The sequence below is a fragment of the Squalius cephalus genome, assembly GCF_949319135.1.
Source record: "Squalius cephalus genome assembly, chromosome: 16".
Classification (NCBI taxonomy): domain Eukaryota; kingdom Metazoa; phylum Chordata; class Actinopteri; order Cypriniformes; family Leuciscidae; genus Squalius; species Squalius cephalus.
This window is the reverse complement of record NC_137137.1, coordinates 7,073,152-7,099,458: the sequence shown is the minus strand read 5'-3', so window position 1 is coordinate 7,099,458 and position 26,307 is coordinate 7,073,152. Positions and strand designations below refer to the sequence as shown.

The following is a 26,307-nucleotide window of genomic DNA, read 5'->3' as shown; positions in this document are numbered from 1 at the left end:
TAATGACATTATAGGTGTATTGTTTCAGCAGATGCTCAGACACATTCAGGATCTTAGCAGAGGCTCGCTGCAGTCGGGAGTCTTGTTTAGTTGTTATCTGAGAGTGTGTTTGATAACGGCCGTCATGCTAAGTGCCTTCATGGAAGACTGAAACACAAATAACTTGTTTTTACACTGTGAAAAAAACGAATGGTGATTTTGCTCATTATATCCCAAGAACATTTTACTTGAGAAGCAACATTGCATTATATATTTCAGCTTGCCTTCAGGCAAAGTTGAGATTGTTTCATGAGAATGTTGTTTCAAGTGTAAAACAAGTTAGAACAAGTTAAAAATCTGCCAGTGCAATAATACAAATACAAAAAACACTTAAATAAAAAACTATCTATAAGAAGAAGTCTTAATACATTATGCTATGAAGTAATTTATCCTGCTTTAAAGATTTGTAGATGTTTTACCTGAAAAACCAGTCAAAAGGAACCATTAAGAATTATTTTGCGGTAAACGGACACATTTTCTGTTCAGTGTTCAGTATTTTTGTCTTGTTTTCCAGTTATATTTCAAAAATATTTCAACATCCTTTAAACCAGATAAAATGGTTACACTTTACAATAAGGTTTCATTAGTTAACATTAATGTATTAACTAACATGAACTAACAATGAGCAAAACATTTGTTACAGTATTTATTCATCTTTGTTGATGTTAGTTAATAAAAATACAGTCGTTCATTGTTTGTTCATGTCACAGTGCATTAACTAATGTTAACAAACACAACTCTTTTTAATCCAAATGTATTAGTAAATGTTGAAATTAACATTAATTTAGATTAATAAATGCTGTAAAAGACTTGATCATTCTTAATTCATGTTAACTAATGAAACCTTATTGTAAAGTGTTACCGATAAAATAAATAAGATATTAAGTCTTGTTTTCAGAGAGTGTATCTTGAGTTAAGTTTATTTGTCTTAACCCATTGGCGAAATGTTGGTTCCGAGCAAAAAAACTCACTTTGAACAAGAAAACAAGAAAACCATTTGCCAAACTGTGAGTTTTCAATTGAACTGTCTTGTAGTGTGCGCCTGGCATAAGGAGACATCTGGAAGGCTTGGCATAAGGGGCTTCTTGAAATATTTCATCTTAAATTAGATGTCTTCCAGGAATGTTTATCTTGTAACCTTGGTGCATTGGCACAATAAGGGTGAGAAACAGATCTCAGTTCTACTGGTTATAACAGGACTGGCTTGTTACTTGTCGAAACACAATTTCAGGTGAGAAATAGGGATTTAACCAACCAGATCCCACAGCAATTCGTAATACGAATTTTACTAGGTGGCTAATTCATAACAATTCATACGACCTCACTCTTACAAATTCTTACGATTTTTGCTAAATCGTACATATTTTACGAGTTGGCAAATTCGTATGAATTTGTACGAATGACCTACCCCTGACCCCACCCCTAAACCTACCCATCACGTGGGTTTGAACAAATCATATTAGTGAAGTCGTACGAATTTGTACGAATTAGCCAACTTTTAATCACACAGTCGTGAGATAGCGTTGGACTTAACCCATTAAAGGCTACAGTAGTAACATAGGCTAATTCCTACACTGCAAAATGAATTTTAATGAGCTATTTTTTTAAAAAAAGCTTAACTTTTTTCTTTTGACTATGACTATTTTTTTATGACTATGACAAAACCTTCATTAACATTGCAATCTCACTTCAGTTGAAAAAAAAAAAATTCCTTTAGGAACAATCTTCATGTTGACTAAAAAAACAATGCTGTCTATGTCTCTGGAGGTTTCGGAAAGAGCCCCAGATGTTTTCTTCACTAGCGCTGGTGTGACTAACAGCCTAACAGTGCCGTTTGGGGGTCAGGACAGAGCTTAGCCTTCTGCTGTCTTACAAAGTAAGAACCAGGTTATACAAATCTAAACAGGGCCTTCAAATCAATGTTTAGCGGCCTCAAAATGTTTCACGCCGTGTCTGCAAACTGACAGCCACACAATTAAAGCTGTCAGACACAAACTCACAAGCATGGACACAAGAGGGCAGAGAGAGGCCAAGCATTAAGATTACAGGAGTGGGGGAGATGAGAGGAGGTTAGGAGTGCAGGCTCAGCAGCTAAGCATTACAGGAATGCAGTACATGCACACAATAGACGTAAAGGAATCTGCAAACCTTCAGCCTTTTGACAGCTGACAGAGCTTATTACCGAGGCATGATGCCAACATATCCGCACATGTTAGGCCTAGAATAGTGTGTAATCCTGATTGGCAAAAGGTCCAGGGAATATATCGAAGAGTTCATGATTTGACAAAAACTTTCCCCTTTTAAATATATTATGTTACTTTCCAAATGCATGTTTCTGGTCTTATTGTGAATAATTTATCTGTACTTGTAATTGTAACATCTTCATGATGCTTTTCTGCAGATATCATGGCCTTTCACTCTATTGGATAATGTTAACCAACAGCCACATTGCTAGTTAGGCATTGTTTTAGCACATTTGCAGTTACTTTAGTTCCTTTCTGGTATGTAACTCTCAGTTTTCACAATACAACCAGTTTCTGATAGATAAACAAAAAGAGTCTCATTGTCTCACTGTTTGCGACAAATGTGGAGTTTCTCACAGAAAATGTATTTTGTGGTAAAGCATTCATCATTTTCTAAAAAACATTCCATTGTAAGGAAATGCATGTGATGAAGATAGACTTGGCTGTAGACACGTCTCGGGCGTATTGTTTAATTTTGAAAGATGCAGAATAACTAACCCGGCTTGAGTTTGTGTCAGGAGTGGAGCTCTGCAGACTGTGTTGTCATTGATCCAGACTGCGGCTGCAGCCCTCAGTTACACGTCTGCTCCAAACAACAGCATCATCAAACAGAGCTCTTCCTTCACTCTGACTGGCTCCATGAATAATTCTATTTAGAAGTTCAGCTAATATTGGCAAATTTCATGTGAAGAATGTCCCGAAAAAACAAAGAACTGAAAAATTTTGAGATATTCTTTGAAGATGTTCTGATATGAGATGTCTGAATGCTGACCCATTGAGAACAGTCATGACATCTCTTAAAAACAAAAATCTTTACTTACCGTACGTCTATATCGACTGATATGAAATTGTCAGCTTTGAGCAATAAGTGAGTTTGACCGACTAAGAGATTTATGCAATTTTTCAATGATCTACAGATAGCCTTCTCACTGGATGGACATGTTTGCATTTAAATATCATAGTTATAAGATATAATTTATTATTATAAAATGTATTATAAATGTGGCATTATATAGGATCTGTAGATTTCAGCATCAACATTGGCCATTGAATAAATCGGTTGTCCGCAACTAGACACCAAGCTGAATAGTAACACAATGTGGTTTGGGATAGTTTCACTTGAGGATAAGAAGCCACATGGGACAAGCCATTGCCCCAGATCTGATTTTGTTGGCTCAATTGTAACTCAATAGCCTAGGAATATGATGAGGACCACAACATTTATTAGCAAATGTGGTTAAGTTATGGTAAAGGGTCATACAGGTAGTGTGATGACAGATTTTTCAGTTTCAAGCAAATAATCTGATTTCTGCCACAGCATTTCAGACAAGCACTTTAACCAACTATGCATCATTTAGTAAATTATATTTTTATAAAATAAACTATTACATAATTTATGTAAATATATTCTATCTCTTTCTTTCTTTTTTTATTTTCTTTTAAATTGCATTTAAAATGTGACTGACTTTGTTTCTGTTAGCCCCTTAATCGGTTGTTGAGCAACAGCAGGCACTAAGTGCTTTATTAAGGTCAATTAGCCATTCATTCACTTCATGCATGAGGCCTTGATTCAGATTTCCCACCCATTAATTGCATCTATATGCCTGAGAAATGCACTTTTTTTTCTTTCCTTCTCAAAGCATCTCAGTCAGATAGACTTTGGTCTTTCAAGAATAACTCAAGTCCTTTTAATCGTGTCCTAATCTATACAGCCTCAGAAAAGCACCAGCTCAGCTCTCCTCCTATGAACTTGCAGTACACCAGTATTTTTCCCCCTCTCCATGCCAGCCAACAGTTTCCATGGTAACAGCGGCTTTAAGGGGAGTATCACATCAGTGAAGCTCCTTCAGCCCAGCGCTGCGAGCAGATGTGTGCGCCACACCAATCGCGCAGCTATGCACGGCTCAACCAAACGCTACGGATGAGAGGAGAGCGAGAGGGAGGAAAGAACAAATAGAAGGGAAAAGCCAAGCGTCAGTTTTCACATGCAGCTGCTCCAGTGGTTAATGAATCTGTGAGTGTAATACAGTCCTTTCCTCTGACTTCCTGTCCAGGGCTTTCTCAGCCGCAGACTGAAGGGTTCCATTAAACGCACCAAAAGCCAACCGAAGCTCGACCGGCACAGCAGCTTCAGGAACATCTTACCGGGCTTCAAGAGCGCGGAGAATGACAGGTAAGGTGGAGCCGTCGGTTTTGTAGCTTGTTGCAGTTTTGAATCTTTTTCGCCTTCCTGTTGTTGCTTTATTATTTTTTATTCATCCAACACCATGAATCCACCATTACATTGACAGCTGTCAATACTTCCTTTCTTATGTGCCATTTACAATTCATGTTGTTTTTAATCACTCTGTGATTAGAATTAGCATTAATATTTCCATTTTGTGCCAACAAGTTGATGAACAGATCTCCTCTTGTCTGGTCTAAGCGTAACGTCTCGAATTGCAGCTTGCCGTATCTCCTACAACATTCATCACGTTATTCTCCAAACGTTTAGCCTCTCTATTCATCTCTATTAGGATTGTTTAGAGTCACTTATTGCAGTGCTAAAATGTCTGAGTCATCTTTCTCCCCCATGAATAGGGATCAGAGTGAGAAATGAATTGGATTACTCACAGGATAAATGGTCCAGCCACAGTCTAATTTGCGAGAGATGCTTGTGAAATATTCGGCTCCTTGCGTGTTGTTCAGGTTGTCAGGAGAAGAAATATCAGGCTCCGGGATGCTGGGTCCATATGTTGTTTTGATGTGACTTCAACACAGTGACCTACACACAGCAGTTTCCCAGCCTCAGTGTGTGCTTCTTTTATACAAGCTTGTAGCAATGTGCACAGAAGGGAACAGAGTTCATGGCAAATGGTAAAGTCAAAGACTTTAGATGATATTGCAATTGCGTTTTAGTCTATACTGTTTGTTATTCAGAAGGAGGACTGGACACTAACTTTGCCACTGTGGAAAGCGATATCTCGCAACCTCACTTCTTTACTAACCCATTTTTTTTTTCCTTATGCAATGAGATTAAATGAAAAACAGATAGAGGCTTGCTGAGGTCTCAATGTTTTTCAGCTTATTTTCCCGCTTTTTCTTTCATGTTTCCCCCAGTTGGAGATATCATCTGAAATTCTGTGTTCAGATTTACAGATTCCAAAAGCTACAATCAAAAGTCTGAGATCTTTTTGCAGACTTAAACATTTCCCATATTCTTTTAAAACCAAATTATCTAATCCATCCACATGTATTGCTCTTATTGTATGTCATCAATTGTTTCGTTCTCATTCTATTTTTATTTCTCCTATAGGAAACTGTAGTAGAACATTTGATACTCAAATGAAGCATATCAGACATCCAAATTTTCATAGATTAGCAATATGAGTTTGAATCTGGCTTATGCTTGTTGACCCATTATTTCCTGTCATCACCCTGTTGTACCTTTCAACAAATGTGTCGAAAATGTATTTTATTTTTTACACATCCTCATCTCATTCCAAACCGTAATGTGCTGGCTACTCTTTTCCATGTAATTAAAAGTAAATGGGGAATGGGCATATCAAGCTCCAAAATGACAAAAAAACACCATAAAAGTGTCATTAAAAAGTCCATATGACTCACACGGCTATAGTCCAAGTCTTCTGAAGCAACACAATAGCTCTGTGAAATTTAAGCCACTCTTGCTTAATAATTTTCCACAATCAAATCTGGTGCCATTAGTTATAAGACACTTTTGTGGTACTTTTATGGTGCATTTTATGGTTCCATTAACTTTAATTATATTGAAAAGAGTGAGTAAAAGAGTAAAAGAAAAAATCTCCTGGCCGGTTTGAAACAATATTGAGTCTGATATTCATTGGTTTACTACAAAAATGCACCTTGACTTCCTTTATTCTTCATACTAGATGTGTGTTGTGGGAAAGTATTCTCATTTACCCGAAAGAGAATCTCAAGAGCACAATCTTTTACATGGGAATTTGTTGAGTCACTCTAGTCCATACAGTCCTGTGGATATCATAGCAACCGCGCCAAAGATTTCTCCACAGCTCACCGTCAACCTTGTGCTTCTGTGTTGCTGTGGTGTTAGCAGGGAAAAATGGCCTTGCTTGTCCAGAGATTTTATGCCTCATTAAAGCAGCATATTATCCTGGGAGGGGGACCATCAGCTTCATGGCACCAAGGTATGTGAGCTGGATATGACATACACATACTGCTTTTCGGATGCTGTGCCAGACTCCATACCTGACTGGGTTCTGCCAGTCACAGTAAGTTAAGGGTCATTTCACCCAGATGTGTCTGTTCAGCCTGCCTGGACCTGACGGTTGCAAAGCTCAAGTCGATGTTGTGTAGTTCAGACAGGGTCTATCACCTCCGCAGTATTATGCAGCATCAATTGAGTCTATTTGTTTTTCTTTGCTTTCAAGTTTAGTTTGCTTTCATGGTCTTTATGTGCACAAATCATCTGCATTATTTCAAATTTTTGTGTGTGTGTGTGTGTGTCTTAATTCATTTTTGAAATCCCTCCCCATTCTTCAAGACCCAGTCAGTTCTCTTTTCTTTCTTTTTGTCTTTTTGGATATATGTATATGACTGATTTGTTTATTTATTTCCTCATTAAATTCGCATAATTTTTCATTGATATAATGCTTTTTCCTGTTTAATATGCTGAAAGTACGCATTGTATTGGTTGATTATAAACATCAAAGCTGTCATTGCTCTCTTTATTTAACATGTAAACCAATGGGGTGAGTTTGGGGAGGAACAATCTTTTGGTCTGGCCAATGACAGAGAAGGGCGGAGCTGAAGTGTTTCTTAGAGTGTTTGGAAAACACTTAAGTGTTTTCTGTTTTTGGTGCAGAAATTACAGACTTTATCAGCTTAATGATCTCTTTTCACAGATTTAGCTTTTTACAATCATAAATTTAAGTTGTTAAAAATGCATGACTTTGAACTGATTTATTGCCTTTGATTTTTAGCCTCATTCTGCTTGTAGAGCACATTGTTTTGAACTGTGTTGTTCTGTTCCACACTGATGGCCAGCATCAGTATATGTGGAATCTGCGGTTTCATCCTTTATGGACTCTATTATAGTGCATATTTTACCTTTTTACCTTTTAACTCTATAAAAGCTTCCATTTAGATATCTGATGTCCTTTTGGCTGAAGATAAGAATCAGCTTTTAAGCTCTCAACTGGCCACTCCAAAATATTTTTTGACATAAACTGAAAGTGATATGAAAGGGAAGTTGATTTTTATTTAATAGCGCAAGGGCAAACATTTAAATTTTGTGTACTTAAATATTTTGGGGGAGCACTTTATAATAACTTCCAATAATTTATGTTATGTGCCAGTATGTCACGTATTTGACTTATGCTGTAGGTCTCTGTGCTTATTAAGCTTGGAAAGTAGTAAGATGACATGGACAAATAACAGACTACCGTTTAAAAGTTTGGGGTCTGTATGTATTTTTTTTTGTTGTTGTTTTTTTTAAAATAACTTTTATTACTTTTATTCAACAAATGATGCATTAAATGTTACAAAAATAAATTATATTCTAAATAAATTATGTTTTTTCAACTTTCTATTAATCAAAGTATCCTGAATAAATTGTTTTAAACAGATAATAGTTTTTTGAGCATCAAATCAGCATTTTAGAATGATTTCTAAAGGATCATGTGACACTGAAGACTGGAGTAATGATGCTGAAAATTTCAGCTTTGCCATTAGAGGAATAAATGACATTTTTAAAAGTATTCCAATAGAATAATATTTCACAAAATTATTGTTTCTACTGTATTGTTGATCAAATAAATACAGCCTTGGTGAGCAAAAGAGACTTTTTTTCAAAAACATGAAAAAAATCGTACTGACCCCAAACTTTTAAACGGTATCAGGTAGTACTTGATAAATATTAAATTATGAAAATATATTAATCAAATTTGACATTTTTAACCATTTCAATGCATTATGTAATGATATTTTATATAATGTAATATTATTTGATAATGCCAAAACGATTCTTTAATTTTCACCTACATGTCCAAGTGGAGACATCAAACTGACACTTAGACAAAACGCATACCATTCAGCCTTAGGGGATCTCTTTACATTACAGCCTTTGAAAAGGACTTTGGGCTTTACCCATTGATTTTGTTGTTGTTTCCCAACAACCATTATCTGAACAATAACGGCAGTGAGATCTCTTCATCCTCATGTAATTGAACGAGAAATAAAAGAGGTGTTGTCGTCACGGCAGTGATGGATAGCGCTATTCAAAGCATGTTTTTGTTTGGCAAAGGCCATCTTCTTCAGCTCTGGCTCGCACTTCTGTACATTTATAAAGAGTTATTACTGCAATTTCCTTTATTTTGAATCTAAAAACATGCTGCTTGAAACCAATTACTGAAGCATCATGTTCTTTTTTAATTTTTATACGGGTCTCTTGCATCATCTGTTTGGACAGAGCGTGGTTTCCAGGTCAGCCTCCCTTCTCGCTGACGGCTGTTTTGCCATGTCCCACTTAATTACAGGCCTGGGAGTCTTGTAATAGAGAGAATGCATGGCCTTACTGCACTCCACTAACACCAAGAGACGTGATCGCCCAGGGCGTGCCAGTGTTTAAGTGTGCACCCTACTCCACAGATTACTGTCTTCATTTCTCTCTGGCTTTGTGTCTGTGTGTGTAGGGCGGGCCGGGGCGTGGGGGGTCTTTGTCTTTCTGCTGTAGACGAATGCAGTAATCAGAAGCTGTTATGTTATTTTGTTTATTTAGTGACCTGTGAATTCAACCGCAGATCGTATCACGGTCACAAAACGGTGTGTAAAATCTATTTTAAGCACCATATTTGTGCACAAACATCTGATAAACATTTAAAAAAGGATTTGAGATCAAAAGTGTCAGAAAAACATCTGTAGAAAGCCATTCTGACATCCGTCAGGAGACATTTTTGCAATGGACTGAAGATGCAAACTCTCTAAATAATAGCTCATTTCAAATGAAAACTTTGAATAGATTTATGTGCTTTTTTTTAATCTGCAGAAAACTAAAATAGCAGTCATGTATTCCAATAGGGGGAGATCGGGGCTGGTTGTCACACTTTTCACACCAGTGAATATTTCTGAGAATTGAATTTTTTGAAAGTCAATATCTAGTAGTGACAAACCTAAAGTCCTCTACCGTATAGTAGTCTAATATAAACATAAAGTCTAGTATTTCTACTGTTGTCGACTGCAGAAAAAAGATACTGTTTCTTTAAGACATGTTGGCCCAATAGAGGGACATATTCTATTCTATTAATTATATCAGCTGAATTTACAGAAAAACAATTATGTAGGAACTGCAAAACTGTCAGTTGTAATGTACAACAATTTGAAACTATTGTTTGGGGTAATGAATTCATAATTGTATAAAATTACAACATTTATAAAAAATGATCTGACAGCTTTGCCCCTACCTGACTGTTAATTCAAATAAATAGCCTTTACCAACAGCTATTGCAAAAATATAATGATATGAAACTTTTAGTTCATTCTAACGGAACATGTCGACCTCTTTATGAAAAGCCAACCTCTTTAATAATACATGAGCAAGTTGTCACTATTGACTCGTATTGATTAAAGGCACACTGGAAGGCACTGTCCCTCAGTATGTGGCGTCCCAGGAGATGGGGGAAGGGGGAAGGGTGCAGTGCGCGGGTGCAGGATGGTGGTTGGGTTTGGTTTAAAGACATGTGTGATGTGAGGGCTGTGGCAGTCTGCCCATAATGGATTAGCCTCATTAAATTCAAACCTGCATTCCACACAGAAAAACACCCACGGCAGAGCTGCACATCCTCTCTTCCTTCAGTCCGTCTGTCCCTCTCATTTTGTCTCTGTCTCAGCCTGTCTTCCCCCACGGTACTCCATCTATCTGACAGGCTTTCTATCCCCCCACCTCTGTTTTTATTGGTTTCTACTGTCTCTACCCCACTAAAACCTGCTCCATATTTCTGCTTTTGACCCTCCAACAACCTCAAATATCAGCTATGAATAGGATTGTCGTGCACATTCAGAGCATTTCTGTGGTTGGCCAAGGACTTTTACTGGTTATTGAACTGATTATGTATTTTTTTCACATGAGATGAAGGTTTTATCTCTCAAAGTCTGCATTTAATAGCAAACTGAGCAAGCTTTGCAGCTTATTTACCATGGCTCAGTACTTCATTTAGCTTTAGTGTGGTCATAAAACCTTTTACAAATTCTGAAGCTCTAAGGACTGTGCATGTTTTGTTGATGATAAAATCTTATCAGCCGCATCGCTTTCTCAAGATTTTTATGCTCACCTACACAATTGAGCTTCTATTTTCTCTCTCTCTCTCTCTCTCTCTCTCTCTCTCTCTCTCTCTCTCTCTCTCTCTCTCTCTCTCTCTCTCTCTCTCTCTCTCTCTCTCTCTCTCTCTCTCTCTCTAAATATATATCTATATCTATATATATATGTATATATATACAGTGTGTGCAGAATTATTAGGCACGTTGATTTTCTGATCATATTTTTTTTCCAGGCACATTTGACCAATTCCAAACCACATTAATCGTAATAACTACAATTAATTTTGTATTTAATCATTTATAAGTGATATATAATTGTTCATGAAGGCTGGAAATGAAAAATGTCTTATTTTCTTGTACAGATAAAATAAGCTAAAAAAGAGATTTAACTCAGACTGAAAAGTCAAAAATTATTAAATGCCCATGAGAAGGATGCAATACTAATGCATTATTAGAGATTGCAGTTAAGGCATGACCATTGGACAGTGAAATGCTCATTAGGTCAGCAGGGTCAGACAAATACAGGTGGAGAAGAAAAGACACACGTTAACTTTAAAAGAATGAAGAATTAAGGTGAAGAATTAAGTGTGAAACCATCAGGAACCCTTTAGTCTCCAGCGCCACCATTTTCCAGAACTGCAACCTACCTGGAGTCTCCAGAAGAGCAAGGTGTCAGGGTCTCAGAGATTGGGTTAGGTTAAGAATCCTAAAAAATGACCCGCTCTTAATAAGAATCACAAGCTGAAGTGTTGTGAAATACATGAAGACTGTTTTTTATAAGCTTTATAGACAGACAGATTGAGAGTGAGTCTTGAAGGACCAGCACCATATCCTCTTCTACCACTATTTGAAGAATTCATCTTCCAGAATCTGACAGTAAGTTTTGGGAGTTCATTTTTAGTCCATCTCTGCAAAACGGACTTCAGGGTAGGAGATGGACTAAAAATAAACTCCCAAAACTTATTAAAACGTATTCTGGAAGATAAATTCTTCAAATAGTGGTAGAAGAGGATATGGTGCTGGTCCTTCAAGACTCTTGAGACCCTGACACCTTGCTCTTCTGGAGACTCCAGGTAGGTTGCAGCTCTGGAAAATGGTGGCGCTGGAGACTAAAGGGTTCCTGATGGTTTCACACTTAATTCTTCACCTTAATTCTTCATTCTTTTAAAGTTAACGTGTGTCTTTTCTTCTCCACCTGTATTTGTCTGACACTGCTGACCTAATGAGCATTTCACTGTCCAATGGTCATGCCTTAACTGCAATCTCTAATAATGCATTAGTATTGCATCCTTCTCATGGGCATTTAATAATTTTTGACTTTTCAGTCTGAGTTAAATCTCTTTTTTAGCTTATTTTATCTGTACAAGAAAACTTGCCTAATAATTCTGCACACCTGAAAATAAGGCATTTTTCATTTCCAGCCTCCATGAACAATTATATATCACTTATAAATGATTAAATACAAAATTAATTGTAGTTATTACGATTAATGTGGTTTGGAATTGGTCAAATGTGCCTGGAAAAAAAATATGATCAGAAAATCAACGTGCCTAATAATTCTGCACACACTGTATATACACACATAGTTTGTTGCAATGTTTAATCAGAGATCAGTAGATTGCATGGGTAAAGGAACAGTTCACTCAAAAATAAGATATTCTGTCACTGTACACACTCCTTCATGATGTTCCAAACCTGTATGTTTCTTTCTTCTTTTTTCATGATGCACAATATATTAGTTCCATATCGGTTATTTTAGTTTTTCTTATTGTAATACTTTACAATAAGGTTTTATTTGTTAACAGTTAACGACATAACATGAATCTTAAACATTGCATAATCTTAGTTAATTAACGTTAATTTCATCATTTACTAATACATTATTAAAATCAAAAGTTGTAGGCTATCTGTTAATATTATTTTATGGACCTGAGCTAACATGATCTAACAATGAACGGTTGTATTTTCATTAAAAAATATTAACAAAAACTAATTAAAATTGTAACAAATGTTTTCCTCATTGTTAATTGATGTTAGTTAATGCATTTACCAACATCAGTTAATGGTGCCTTATTGTAAAGTGTGACGATTGTTTTGGTCAGTATTTGTGACCTGTTTTTACATTTAGATGACATTTTTCACTCACTCACTAATTAATAAGAAGTTAATATTTAAAAATGCTAATAATTTAACAGTTTTTTTTTTTTTTAGCGAATCTCAAAATGAATATCCTTTTCCAAAAAACATTTATAATCCCTACATTCAATTTAAAATATTAGTTTTTTGTGTTTCATTTAAAAATGTATTTGAAATATATAATTTAAATATTGTCCATTTACTTGTATCAGCCTGATTTATATCATTGAATATTTTTGACATTATTTCTTGAAACAAAACATGACCCATCAATTCAGCTTTCTCTTTGACCCAGCAGTTCAATGACACTGGCAACATTTCCCTCCTTGTCTTCATTTCCCTCTCATTTTGAATGCTTGACATGGTATATTATATAGATCGGGCCTGCGGATGATGTATAGTAATGCAATTCTTGTAAGCAGGGCTGTGTTTGACATCTTCACGGGCAAGGACGATGACCTCTCTATCCCACAAATCTTTATTCTGAGGAATCACCAAATCTCACTGTTATGATGTAAAGTAATGCTTGAGCTCAAAGGACAGAATAACCTTCTTGAAAAAACAGTTTCCAGCTGAATCACTTCTGAATTTAAATTCAACACAGTATAGCAGGAAGTATTATTAAAAGAATTTTCTGGAGTCAATACAAGTTAAGCTGCATTGACAGCTATGTGACATGCTGGTGATTGTCTCAGGAAATAATTTTGATGCGCCACTGATATTGCACTAGGATAAACATTAAAATATGTGAGTTTACTCTGTTTCAAAACAAGACTTCACCGAATACATGTTAACTAGGGTTGGAAAGTGGGTATATATTGTTCCGGAATATTTTTAAATACTTGAATCAAATGGGGCTCGGTTCTGTTAATGATTCTCGCATGTGCATTCTTCCACCAATGCAGACGAAATACTATACTAAAATACAATCCTGCAGTGCGCAATATGTATCATTGCTGCATCAACACTATATACATCGTGACCAGTGATATTCCCGAATAAATAACTCTTGTGACCCCTTTTTAGTGAATCATAGACACAGATAGGACTGTGAATCACAGGCCTATCCCCAAAATAATGACTGTTATGAACCAAATCTGTTTAGTGAATAAAACACATACTGTACAAATCAAGTGAAGTACGAATCACGAATGACTCTAATGAATGGTCGTTGTCTGTGAATGTTTTTTTTGTTTTTTGTTTTTCAGAATCTAACCACATGTGAGACTTTTAGATCAATATAGCTGTGTCTGTGTAAAGTTAAATGCAATCTTTGAGTTCTTTTTTTTGGTACCCAGAAGATAATTTATAAACTTTACAACTCAACACTTATTTTTGCATCTAAGATTTAATAAGGGTTCAAGAAAAATATGAGCTTCATATTTCTGCTTTTAAACTCTGTCTTGCTTCCTAGACTTTAATTATCAGCATAAACCTGTCATTTTTACAAGCTGAGGGGGACTGGTCAAAATAATCTAAGTGGTAATTGACATTTGAATTTTTTATTTGAACCTGGATTGTTCCTTTAATTATTGTAAAGACAGTACATCAAATTAAAGCAACCTAAAGTAATGAGTCTTGTACTCAATGCCTACATAGTTGTGATTGTTCGCTGTGTAAATTGTGTAATTGAGAAACATTTTTGGGTTGAGCCAACAAAGTAAATTAAATTAGGAATTACAGGATAATGTGATAATCTTCAGATTTTGTGATATTTCTTGTACTACTTCATACAAAACAGTTTGCATAAGTGTGATGGTTCAATTGAGGATAAAACTGAATAGATAGATTTGCAGTTTACATCTTAAAAGAGCTCTGCACAGTCATTTTGACAGCAGAGAAGGCTGTTTAGCTCTAGTAATGGCTCTTTTTGCAATGACCATGACCTGAGCAAATTGATTTGCTCTTAAGAAGAAATGTCTTTCTAATTCACACTCAGATCCGAGAGGAGCTGTCATTTCTGTCACCTGATTCTTTCTGTGCATTGTGCAGTGGTTGAGATGAGGCTTCAGACTCGGCATCCCACAGATCCCGCCCCGACAGCCCACCATCTTCTGGAATTTTCCAACCGCCTGCATCATGCAGATCACTCTTGCTTCATAATTGCCAAGAATATTTTACATGAGGTATGTCAGATATAAAAACAACAAAAACAAGCAAATAGGAGGCAGAAATTGTCAGTCAAGTTGTTGTTGTTGTTGTTTTAAATAGAAATTCAGCGCGAATAGTCAGTTGAATGTAAATGTCTTCTCATTTGGCAGCATTTGAATGAGCTGTAGCTAATTCAAACTAAGGCAGGTTTTAGCACCCATATTAACTCTTTCCCTGACGTTGACAGAATTTTCCATCATTTATGACCCAACGCTATCCTACCATTGAAGGACTTTTCAGGCAATCCATGTTTTCACTTTTATACGGTAGGGGGCGCTATTTTGCATTTTCTGAAAGAGTACAGGATTTCTGGATCAAAACACAGGCGAAGATAGAAGCATTGCTTCCCCATATGTAAACTAACGCGATCATTAAACAGCATATAAATCACGTTACCGAATGAAGTGTCGAACCCAAAGAGAAGAAAGAAATGTGAAGCTTTGGGGTGCTGATGGACTCGATCTACTCTATCTGTGTTTTGATCATCGTTATGAATTCAATCTGGATGTAGTCTTTGCCAAAAATACAATTTTCTCAGCTTTTTGTTCAAAATGTTCAATGCTTTAAAAAAAACGTACCCACATTCAAGTGTTGATAAAAAATAATAATGCACGAAGCTAGAATAAAATGTTTTTTTCTTTTTATATATTGTATATTCAGATATTCATACAACAAAATATCCTGGGTGCCATGAAATTATGTGAAAATTATTATTTTTTTAAATCCTGGCGCTGGATGGCAAAAAAAAAAAAAAGAGTTGGAGGGAAAGAGTTACAGCTTTTAATAAATGGCATAATATGGCATATGCATAGCTACATGTGCAGTTCAGACCTATCTCACTAATTTGTTACTTAATTTAATGTATCTTTTAAAATCTTTAGAAATGTTTTCATTAAGCTATCAAAATTTTCCTTTTACGTTTCTATGCATTTCTTTTCATGTAAAGGATATCTCTTTATAAGATTATAATAATTATTAATAGCTCTACTCAATGTTATAATTTATAATAATTTATTATATTATAATTTATGACCATTATTAGAGGGAGTTATACTACGTTGCTGTTGAATCTGATTAGTTGACAAACGAAGGTGTGCAATTATTTTCAGGGAAACGCACGGCTAAAGTAGTTCCAGGCAGGTCTTGACCACATTACAGTTTCATATCACTTCGCCAAATGATTTCAGTTATTTCAAAGGTCCTTACAGACTACAACAAAAGAACCAAAACCCACAATGACACAAGCAAAGCAAATTAATATCGACAAATTATTTCCATGTTTTTGCCACAAAATTATGTTTTATTATGTATGGAAAGCACACACTCTCTTTCTCCCACTCAAACGACCACACAACAGTACTCGCACACTCTCTCACACACACTCGCACAGAAACATGTTGTCAGCGCTGCTATGCCAATTTTATCAGTAAAAATAGTTTAGCAACTTAAAAGCTACAAGACATGTCACTAGCAATGTAATAACGGAGTTGTTCTTGGAGCACAGTTTCGCTATTAGTAGAGACGCTGCTGCCAAACACTGTTGAGAGACATATACATACATTAAAAATATATAAACATTTCTCTCTCTCGCTCTCTCTCTCTCTCTCAACTGCAATTGCATTAATAACTGAATTAGACTGCTATCAGTGGCTCAAGCCTCCGTCATTTCTAAAATGCCATTTTGGAATTGGCAACAGAGAGCAAAATTCGGGATGAGATGCGTAAGAAATGAGTCCTTCACACAAGAGCGTTTTAAGGGCAAAAACCTGACAAATATCTTAAAATACATGATCTGAAGAATGTTTTGAGGTGTGGTAACTATAGTATAAGCAGAATAATTAACTCCGGGTGATTTAATTATTGAAAAATACTGCAAAAATAATCTCTGCTTCGTGTCGTGGCCGCATTACCACCTCTTGTGTGCATTATTTTTCTAATAATTCAACAGCCTGGAGTCAATTACTCCTTACATATTTAATATTACTGTTATTTTCTGTTTAGATCCCTGTTAAAAGAAGCACAAAGCACAACGCGAACTTGCAGTTGCAGTTGTGCTGCTTACTAGATCTGTGTGAAGCAGGCCTAAGTGTGTAACTGTGTCTGGCAGATTCACTCGAGTTCAGGGATCAATGACAAATCAATTTATCAGATAAGCCTTTGCTATATACGCAGTAATCTTTCAACCAGTTCTGCTTGGCCACTGCAGTGGGTTTTATGTTCTATCTACGCCACTACAGTTTTTTTTTTTAAATTACCACACACGCAGAGACACACACAATTGGCATTTCTTTTAGTGCGTTTCACTCTTGTTGAGACTCTCAGACAGGTTTTTTGTCTCCTTTGTTACAGCCTTCTTTTGCATTTTTTGCATCTTATACCCTTGCGAGTTAAGCTTTTATTTGTGACACTTTGTTATTATCTGGTCTTACTGAGATGTGCACCATGGTGTAGACTATATACGCAATTTTGTATTGTTGTCCCCCCAAAACATCTAAGCAATCATCATCATTTAATGACAAGGTAATTTGTGTCAACAACTTGCAGGCGAAATTGCTCCAGTTATGAAAGCAGTCAGTCGCTGGGTATAAAAGCTAATCTTACCCTCTAGAGTTGCCATAGTAACAAAGATAAATATTAAGTACGATTCAATAAGCCATTCTGCTTTTCTCGCTTTACATGCACATTAATGAATGCACATCATCTCTAACTCTGAGTGTGTGTACCTTTTGTGGGCTGTTACCTTAAGTGCAGCGTTTCGAATTGACGGATACCATATGACCCTTTTGCGAGAGTAGGCTTTGTTGCAACTGCATTACACCCTTAACAATGTCAACCTGCACCTCCGTAATTAACACGTTTTGCAGTTATGTTTTCCTAGCGGGATGTTAGCATAGTTACTGGAAAACTAGGTCAATATGATGCGTCATATTTTCAGCCTGTAAGGCAACAAATAATAAAAAAGGGAAATATGGGGGCGGATTTATGGTTCTGCATGTGTTCAGTGGTCTGTAGTTGTAGCTAATGGAGCCGGAAGAGACAGGAGGAGAATGTTAACAACACTGAGGGGAATGTTAGAGGTCACAGACTGAGCTAACAGAGTAAAAGGACTTCCTGCGTTCTGCTACAGTCTGTGGTTTGTTAGAAGAATAGTTTAGAAAAATAGAAAATTCGTGTTGTAACAAATTTGTTCGACTTTTGATTCTTCTGTGGAACGCAAAATAAAGTATTGGCTGCTTTTCCATATATTACATTAGAGATGCATGATTAATCAAAATAAAACTGAAATTGCGATATGGCTTAGAACGATTATCAGACCGCAAAGGCTGCAATTTAATTGCATAAATATGTGCGCTGCATGTTTCATAGTGAGGCCTGGCACTGTGTTTTTTTGTTTTTTGTTTTTACACAAAAGCAGCTCATGTTCCTGTTTTCCAATGCTGCTTCACATGAATTCATCTCTGCATTTGCTCGGAGTTTGGGTCATGTATAGTGTGCATTTGAGAAAGCAACATGCACTCACCATCTTCCAAAACTTGTGATGAGAAGTGCTTATAAACCGTATAAATATATGTATTTTTTCTCAAATACTGTATTTATTATACAGTGAAATATTACAATAGTAATTTAAAAAAAAAAATTACTACTAATAATAGACTTTATAATATTTTATTATTATAATTATTATCATAATTACAAAATAAAATAATAAAATATGAAATGTTACTTGTTATGGTCATATTGGGCATAATTGCACAGCCTTACAAAACAAGAACCGCAAACCTGGAGCTTTTTAAAAACATAAGTAAATCAGAATTAGATTTTTCCCCCATATAGTGCAGCCCTATTGAAAGCGAATGGGCTCCAAAATAACAATGTATAAAAGTAGTCCGTACTCTGTTTTCAAGTCTTCTGAAGATATTCAATATATCAAGGCTATCAAGTCGCTTTTTACTAAAAACGGCATCCTTTCAAATATGGTGCCTTTAGATGTAATGCATCATGTTTGGAATATAGCTTATGTCTTGGAATACTTTTATAGAGTTTTTTGTCATGTTGGAGCTCTTTTGGAGAACATTTCTCCATTTGTGCTCCATGGAAGAAAGAAAATCATTGGTTTGGAATGACATGAGGATGAGTAAATCATAATAGAATCTTAGATTTTACTTAAACTGTGTGAGTTGTTAACCGTCATGACCCATTTCTATTCACATAACATGCATTCACCAGATCTCCTTTACCGTATATAATGATAGCTAGCAGAGCAGCTACATGACACAAATGAGAGGCAGCCACATCTGCATCATTGCATTCATGATTATTTTCAGTCTGTTGACAATCCAAGAGGCCAGTTGGGAAGTCAGGCCCTGTTATTGCAATCTTCATTCTGCTTAAATGCTCCAGGGAGCTTACATTTGAGGAATCCTTTCTGAGGAATACGAATTAATATTAAAAGACTTCCACAACTCCATAAGACAGGTACGGGACCATTAGGTGAGGCTGCAAGATGACAAGTAATTGCTCTTAGCTGTCTCGCAAACACCTACACACACATGACACTGGAAAATGAATCACAGGCTTGCTGTAGGGGAAAGCTGTGCGTGGTGGAGAATGGCGAGAACATATGTCATTAATTTGTCTGTCGAGTGACTCACGCACATTCGATACATTATTTTAAAGGTTGAGTTTGGAGGAGAGCTGAGCTGGTGATAGGAAATTCCTCTCTCCTGTGCTGCAGGTCCTCTGTTTTAGTGCATGAATATTGTGTCGCCCGATGAATTGTATTCCTGAATGTGTCTATAGTCTGCGACCTGCACCCACTAGGCACGGATACTGTCACATCACACTTCTGTCACACTTCTGTGGAACAAAGACATGACCTCATTGTTTCAGATCTGAAGGACATGGAACCCACTTTGGTTTCTCTACCTAGAAAAGCTTTTTAAAAGCCTTAGTGTGCTTAACCTCGAGATGTTCAGCTAAAGAGTGGACCTTAAGTCGCTATAATACAATGCATTGATTAACATGCATTTATAAACATGTTTAATGGATGCAAATCTTTACATCTGAATGGACATTCAGATGATACACTCTGTTCTAAACTGGAGTCAATGGGGGGGTGGGGGATGCCCTTTAAAGGTGCAAATATTACAATATGCAGATTTAAATATATCAAAGCTGCCTGAACACTGATGAGAATATTGCTTCAGTATAAATGATATTTACAACACACACACACACACACACACAAAAAAAAAAAAAAAAATCTGCAAGCAACTTTTTTGCTTGGACAAGTGATTGACAGAAAAACATGTTTATAAATGCATGTTAATCAATGCATTGTATTATAGCGACTTATATATTTTTTTGGTTTTGTTTTGTTTGGATCAGCAATGCCTAAATTCAATCACCATTGTAAGCTCATAACACTAATAGTTTTAAGTGACGTGCTGTAGGCTGTGGTGTGTCAGCCCTCTTCCTCTTCTTGTTGTTCATCAAATTATGGCTTAAACTGCATTTTCTTAATAGAGAGTATTAATCACAAAATTTGTGTGGGTTGAACACTAAGCCCGATAAAATTAACTCATAATTTATCAAATCATGTTCACAACTAATTCATAGATTAATTTCAAATTGTAGCAGGTTTTAAACAAAACATTTTAAATTCAATGCAAGACACTACAGGCAAAAAACTTGCACTGGTCAACTGTGAGATTTATGGCTATGTGACTTTACATGTGTGTGGGAAGTGGGAAGTGGGAAGAAAACACCAAAATACACTTTTTAATGTTTATTTTATTGCACGTTATCTATTTCTGTCTGTAGATTTTAATTACAATACATCTCTTTAAAGGCTGCTTTCTTAAAATGTGTTTTTTTCTCATGCACTGAACAAGAAATCTCCACTTTAGCAGCACTTATACACCAAACTTTACAGTTTTATTCCGGTCTATATTCTGAAGGTTTTTACAGAAGGGTTTAGATAATGCATCATTTGAATATTTAGACACATTTCAGAATGCTTGTAATACAATTTATTTTTTTGCTATTCTTAATATAATCAATCAGCTGTAGAAGTTTGGTGATATCTATTAGTTAAATTTTTTGCTATTCACCAGGGGTGTCTTGCTGCTAAGTGCATTTCTAGCGTCTTAAAACAGAGAGCTCATGGTACATGAGCAAGACAGTTAATAATAATGAAACTGACTAAATAGTGAAATATATTGGTATTCGTAGGTGCGTAATTTGCCTATAAAATGAAGAGAGTAGTTTGATTCTGTTATGTGGGAGTGGGGTCACCACAATTTTGAAACCTAAGAAATGACTTGCAGAGTGTGGACCAAAAAAACAAAACGGCGATCTTGAGAACCCCTGCCCTTACCCTAAGAATGAGCAATACTGCCTGCCTAAAAGCAGGCTATAATTGTTTTAAACAAACGCTACTCAGGTCAAGGTTTACTGACCATACATACGCCCACCCACGTACCCAAACAGCCATTAACTTCCAGCAAACATGCATTCTGCATGGCAATATTGTCTTTACTTTTGGATGTGGATTTTCCCAGTTCAGAGAAGAAGCCAGTATATCACAAAAGCCAGAGGACAAAGGCCACACACACACACATATACACACACACACACACACACACACTCACAGAGGGAAGGGGGCAGGGCCAGCTCTCACTGTTCAGCCTGCTTCCGTTGCACACAGCAGCAGTCCAGCCGACACAACGAGAGAGAGAGGGAGAGAGGGATCGGCACAGCCCACAGTCTGTCAAAGGATCTGTGGCCCACTTTAAATATGAGTGGGGGGTTTACAGCAGCTCCTCTGTGAGAGTGTGACAGTTAAATCAAGGAGGCCAGAGCGAGAGGAGAGAGGCGGGGTAGTGAGATTGTGTGTGTGAGCCGGCTGTGTGTGTCCGCTGTTCCCAGTGGCTCTGAGCCGCAGCAGAGGTAGCAAAATGGAGCTGTGAGCAGCCTTCCTCATCCTTGTCTTCGTCGCCAGGGGACCGGGGATCTTGACGGCATGCCCGGTGAGTAGTCCATACTAGAATCCCTGTGGTTCTGACAGGCACGCTGTAGATCCAGATCTTGGCGGATGGAGTGTGTTACGGGAGCGCTGCATTGTGCTTGAATGGCATCTCATTACAGAGCTTCCATGCTGAAAGAATGAAAGAGGGCGAGAGAGAGAGAGACGAGGGACGAGTCACAGAGCTCCCTCAGCCTTTGTCGGCATTATCATGGCAGTAATCGATGGTAAACAGCGCGCTGCTGCGGTCAGCTGGGATTGTGGCCGGTAACTGAGGTGTTCAGTCCTTATGAACGGATCATGGGCTTTTGACTCCGCGCAGCTTCCCCGTTCTGTCCTTTGTGTGGGAGCAGATGTTGAAAAACACATGCTGGGTGAGGAATACATGCCATACCCTGCGGTCAGGTGGCTGTAGAGGTGCTTTTGGTAATGTTTTTTTCATTTAATGGCACTGTCAAGTTGTGTATTGATATAATGAGATCCGTTATTCCACCCTGTTACTGGGTGGCGACACGTGCTGTTTGACATCCCAGCATTCTCTATGTTGGATGGGCAAATCTGATGATGTATGTTCGTCGAGATGCTATGGCAGAATATAGATATTTGCAGTTTATTTAGTGATTTAGTGTAGGTGTGTATTTACGAGAGTGTTATTGTGAAACTTCTTGGTGCAGACTGAGAATATGTCATGAATCTGTGTAGTATTTATTATACTTAATGAGAGTATTGTTTTATATTACTACAGTGATTAATCCAAACGTTTATTGGCAAACAAATGAATTAATTCAGTCTGTAAACATGTTGTCTACACACATACTGCTGGACACATCATACGTCATTTTTCTCATTAGATATGTACTGTAAATATGTATACATAGGAATTTGGCATAAAACATTCTGTCTCATTTATTTCATGAAACTGTATTAGATGCGTTTGTGATCACAAATTAACTTAAAGTTGTTTGAAAAGTTGAAAAGCATTGCAACAGTATTTATGGTATAAGCATAGTATGTGTATCACAACCTGGAATACTTGATTCTGATTGGTCAATTGCAGCATTTGACTCCATAATGACCACTAAACTGTATAACTGACTGTTGTTCAAATTTGCTTTATAGCTATGTTACAGTTTCACATGTCTTGTATCTCTCCGCAGTCTCTATTTTTTTTAGTAAAAGAATGATAAATGATAAACATGATTAAAAACAGTAGTTTTGTTCATTAAGTAGTTTATTTATTAGTATCAGATAAACTGTTGCAAATAATGTAATTTGATATAGATTATTTGACCCATTCAGAATCGCCCTTTTACCACCACAGTTGTTGCAGTAAATGATACATTTGCTGCTCTACACCAGCGAGGCACTCGTAGAATGTGAGCTCACAGATTTGAATTTGTCTGCATTTAATTATGGCTCATCCAATTACGAGTCAAAACTATAAATACATTTTACGATTTCCTGTATGATATATCCCGTACATAGAAAATGTAAGTTAATGATCAAATGTACAACTTTTTTTAAGTAACACTTTAGGTGTATAACCAGATTATGCACTAGAAAAATGTGTTATTCACATTTTTTTCCATCAGGAAGTGTGAATGTGCAATGCTGAGGACAAAATAAATAATCATGTTCTACTCCTTTTTTTTTTTTTTTTTTTGGTAGATGTTAATGGCTTCGTTAGGAGCGAGGTATGGCACTTTGCATGAATTCAAAGCCATTATCAGAAGTTGTGTAAAGGATTTTTAAGGACCCTCAAAATTCATGACTATTTCAAAAACCTTGTCACATAGCAGATTAATTCTCACCATGGTTAGTGCAGAAATACCATTCCATTTTAATTGCCTCCCTCTACACAACCATTTTAGAGCTTCAGTAATTTCTGCTTGATCAAAAACCTTGCTGTATTGCTGTAAAATTGGGTAGAAATGTAGTAGCTGAAATGTCAAGCAGTGACATGCAGTGGTACTCTAAAAAAGCCATAAATTACTAGTTAATAACTATGTCTTCAACAATGTAATAATTAGATCACTGTACTAATTACTCTCTCCAAAAAAGTATTGCATTACTTATTACTTATCACTTTATAAATCCCATATCAACCTTGATCAGCTGAACTATTAAAGGATATACTTGAAACTGCTCTTTTAATTTTCAAATAAATTATATACAATTGCATAAATTATTCTTGACCTGACCAAAGTCATTTTAAAGGGAGAAGGTTACAATTACAAAAACATATAGGCTCGTCAAAAACATTAGAATTGTTCTATAGTCTATAAGTATTTAGTGCAATTACATCAAAAGTAACTGTAATTAAATTACAGAAAAATTCAAACTAATCCCATACTCTACTTTAAAAAAGTAATTCAATTACTGTAATTAAATAGTAATGCATTACACCCAACACTTGTGACATGTGACAGCGGTGTGATATGATATATTTTATCCCAAACTATTTAAATTGGTGTAATTATTTTATATTTGTATACATGCATTTTTATGGGCTAAATTCTTGGTGTTGACTTAAAAAAAGTCTTGTTATTTGGCATCAAGGATGATGAAGGACAAAAATATATAGTTCTAAAAATCATTCTAAATATAAAAGAATAGCAGAGTCTACACCACAACTATAACGATAATACTACAGAGAAACTGTATGTTTTATGTTTTAAAACAAACATCCAGGACACTTGTTTTGTTTATCTCCAACTTTCTCCCAAAAAAAAAAAAAAAAAAAAACATTCCATGCCCCAAGAATCACCCAAATACGCTTCTTTGAAAAGAGGCTTTGTGGGTTTTAGGAGTGACCCCATCGATAGTGCTGAGATTATGTAACTATTCATCTGTGAACACAAACACAGCTGTTGAAATGCAGTAATAAGATATGTACCAGGGTATTATAGGATGCTGAATAATTACTTTGTTCATTGAGCTCCCAAATGTTTTTCTGATTATAAAATGAGTGGTTTAGTGGGATTTTATTTATTTATTTATTTTTTTACATGAGCTGGCTGATCTAGTTCACACTAAGGCTATTTTATTACTATGTTTTGATGTGTAGCTTGTGTATTTATTGCCCTTATGGGATAATGAATAATATGAATACTTTGTCATTGTATACTCCAAGTATGTAGCCAAAAAACATGTGTTAGTAAAATTTCCACATTTAATTGGGCTTCAGTATGTAAAACAAACAAACAAATAAATAAATAAATAAATATAATTTTTAGCTTTTGAAATCTTAGCTGTTACAATCCTCATTAATTTAACTTGTTCATTATTTAAGCCTCAAAAATAAGGGTATTGTAAACACCAAATGATACACACATTTATTTGAAATAGAAATATTTTTTATATTATAAATATCTTTCCCAATTTAATGCATCTTTGCTGAATAAACGTATTCATTTCTTTCAAAGAAAAAACCTTATAGACCCTAAACCTTTGAAAAAGTTGTGCATGTTATGTGCGTGTGACCTTTGGAGGTATAAATGATATTGGAAGTATGGAAAGTTTCCATTAAACAGCACTGTATGCCAGGTTGACTGAGCCATTGTCATTCTCTTAAAAATCTTGCTTGTATTGCTGGTTTCCTTGGCAGTCGTTTCCTATTTGGAGCAGAGATCTCGAGGGAGGACTGCTTCCTGTTGGGGAGTGTGGGAACCTTCGGAGGCGGAGTACACGGTACACAGTCAACCACAGATATACTGTAGGACACAGACGGCAGGCTGCACTCCACAACATGAATTTAATTACAGCATGCGAGGTCTGCGGAGTCCACAATCTGCTGCTGTCTATCCTTCTTTCCTTCCTTATTATTAGCTCATGAAGACATACTTAAAAAGAAACCTATTTGGAAGTGCTTTTTTAATAATTGGCTGTTTAGTGGCATCATTTTTATAAGGATTTTTAGTGCAGTGAGACAGTGGAGACTTTCAATTGCTGATTGGTTTTGCTTATAACCTTTAATTATGTAATTCATAAGATAATTATGATTCTTTATATCTTGTTAAAGCTTAATATTTCATGTAAACTCAACAAGAACTGCAGCAACGATCGGAAAATCCCTGCTCTGAAAGCGAGAGCAGTATTTTTTTTAAATAGAAATCCTTGAAAATGGATTTGGGTGTGTTCAAGATGCAACAGATTGTTCCCTAGGGTTCTCGGAGACCAAGGCACTCCCTCGCTCTGAATGTTTTAGGCAGAGCGCTGTACAGTGAACACGGTTTCCCAGCCTTGGCGTCTGATATCTTGCAGAAAAATCAAGAATAATCACTGCACTGGCTCGCTTCTCTTGCAGCCTCTGGACTTGTTTTGTTTTGCTCTGGGGCCATGCTGAATCAGAATAGTAAAAAGTAAGTTTGGGAAATGTTTCTTCTTCCTGTTTCTATAATCTTGATGGCTGCGGTTATT

General features: G+C 36.2%; 1 protein-coding gene across 11 annotated transcripts in view; it reads left to right on the top strand.

Moving 5' to 3' along the window:
- dab2ipa (DAB2 interacting protein a) overlaps positions 1 to 26,307 on the top strand; it is a 107,672-nt gene that overhangs the window by 48,266 nt on the left and 33,099 nt on the right. For 7 of the 11 annotated variants that reach the window (XM_079897213.1, XM_079897212.1, XM_079897209.1 and 4 more), the window contains one exon: positions 4,337 to 4,455. In XM_079897213.1, the coding sequence (XP_079753339.1) occupies positions 4,337 to 4,455 (119 nt within the window). Of the gene's footprint in view, positions 1 to 4,336; positions 4,456 to 21,574; positions 21,893 to 25,584; positions 26,250 to 26,307 lie in introns of those variants that run through there. The other 4 variants (XM_079897211.1, XM_079897210.1, XM_079897218.1 and 1 more) reach the window with 3 other exon arrangements.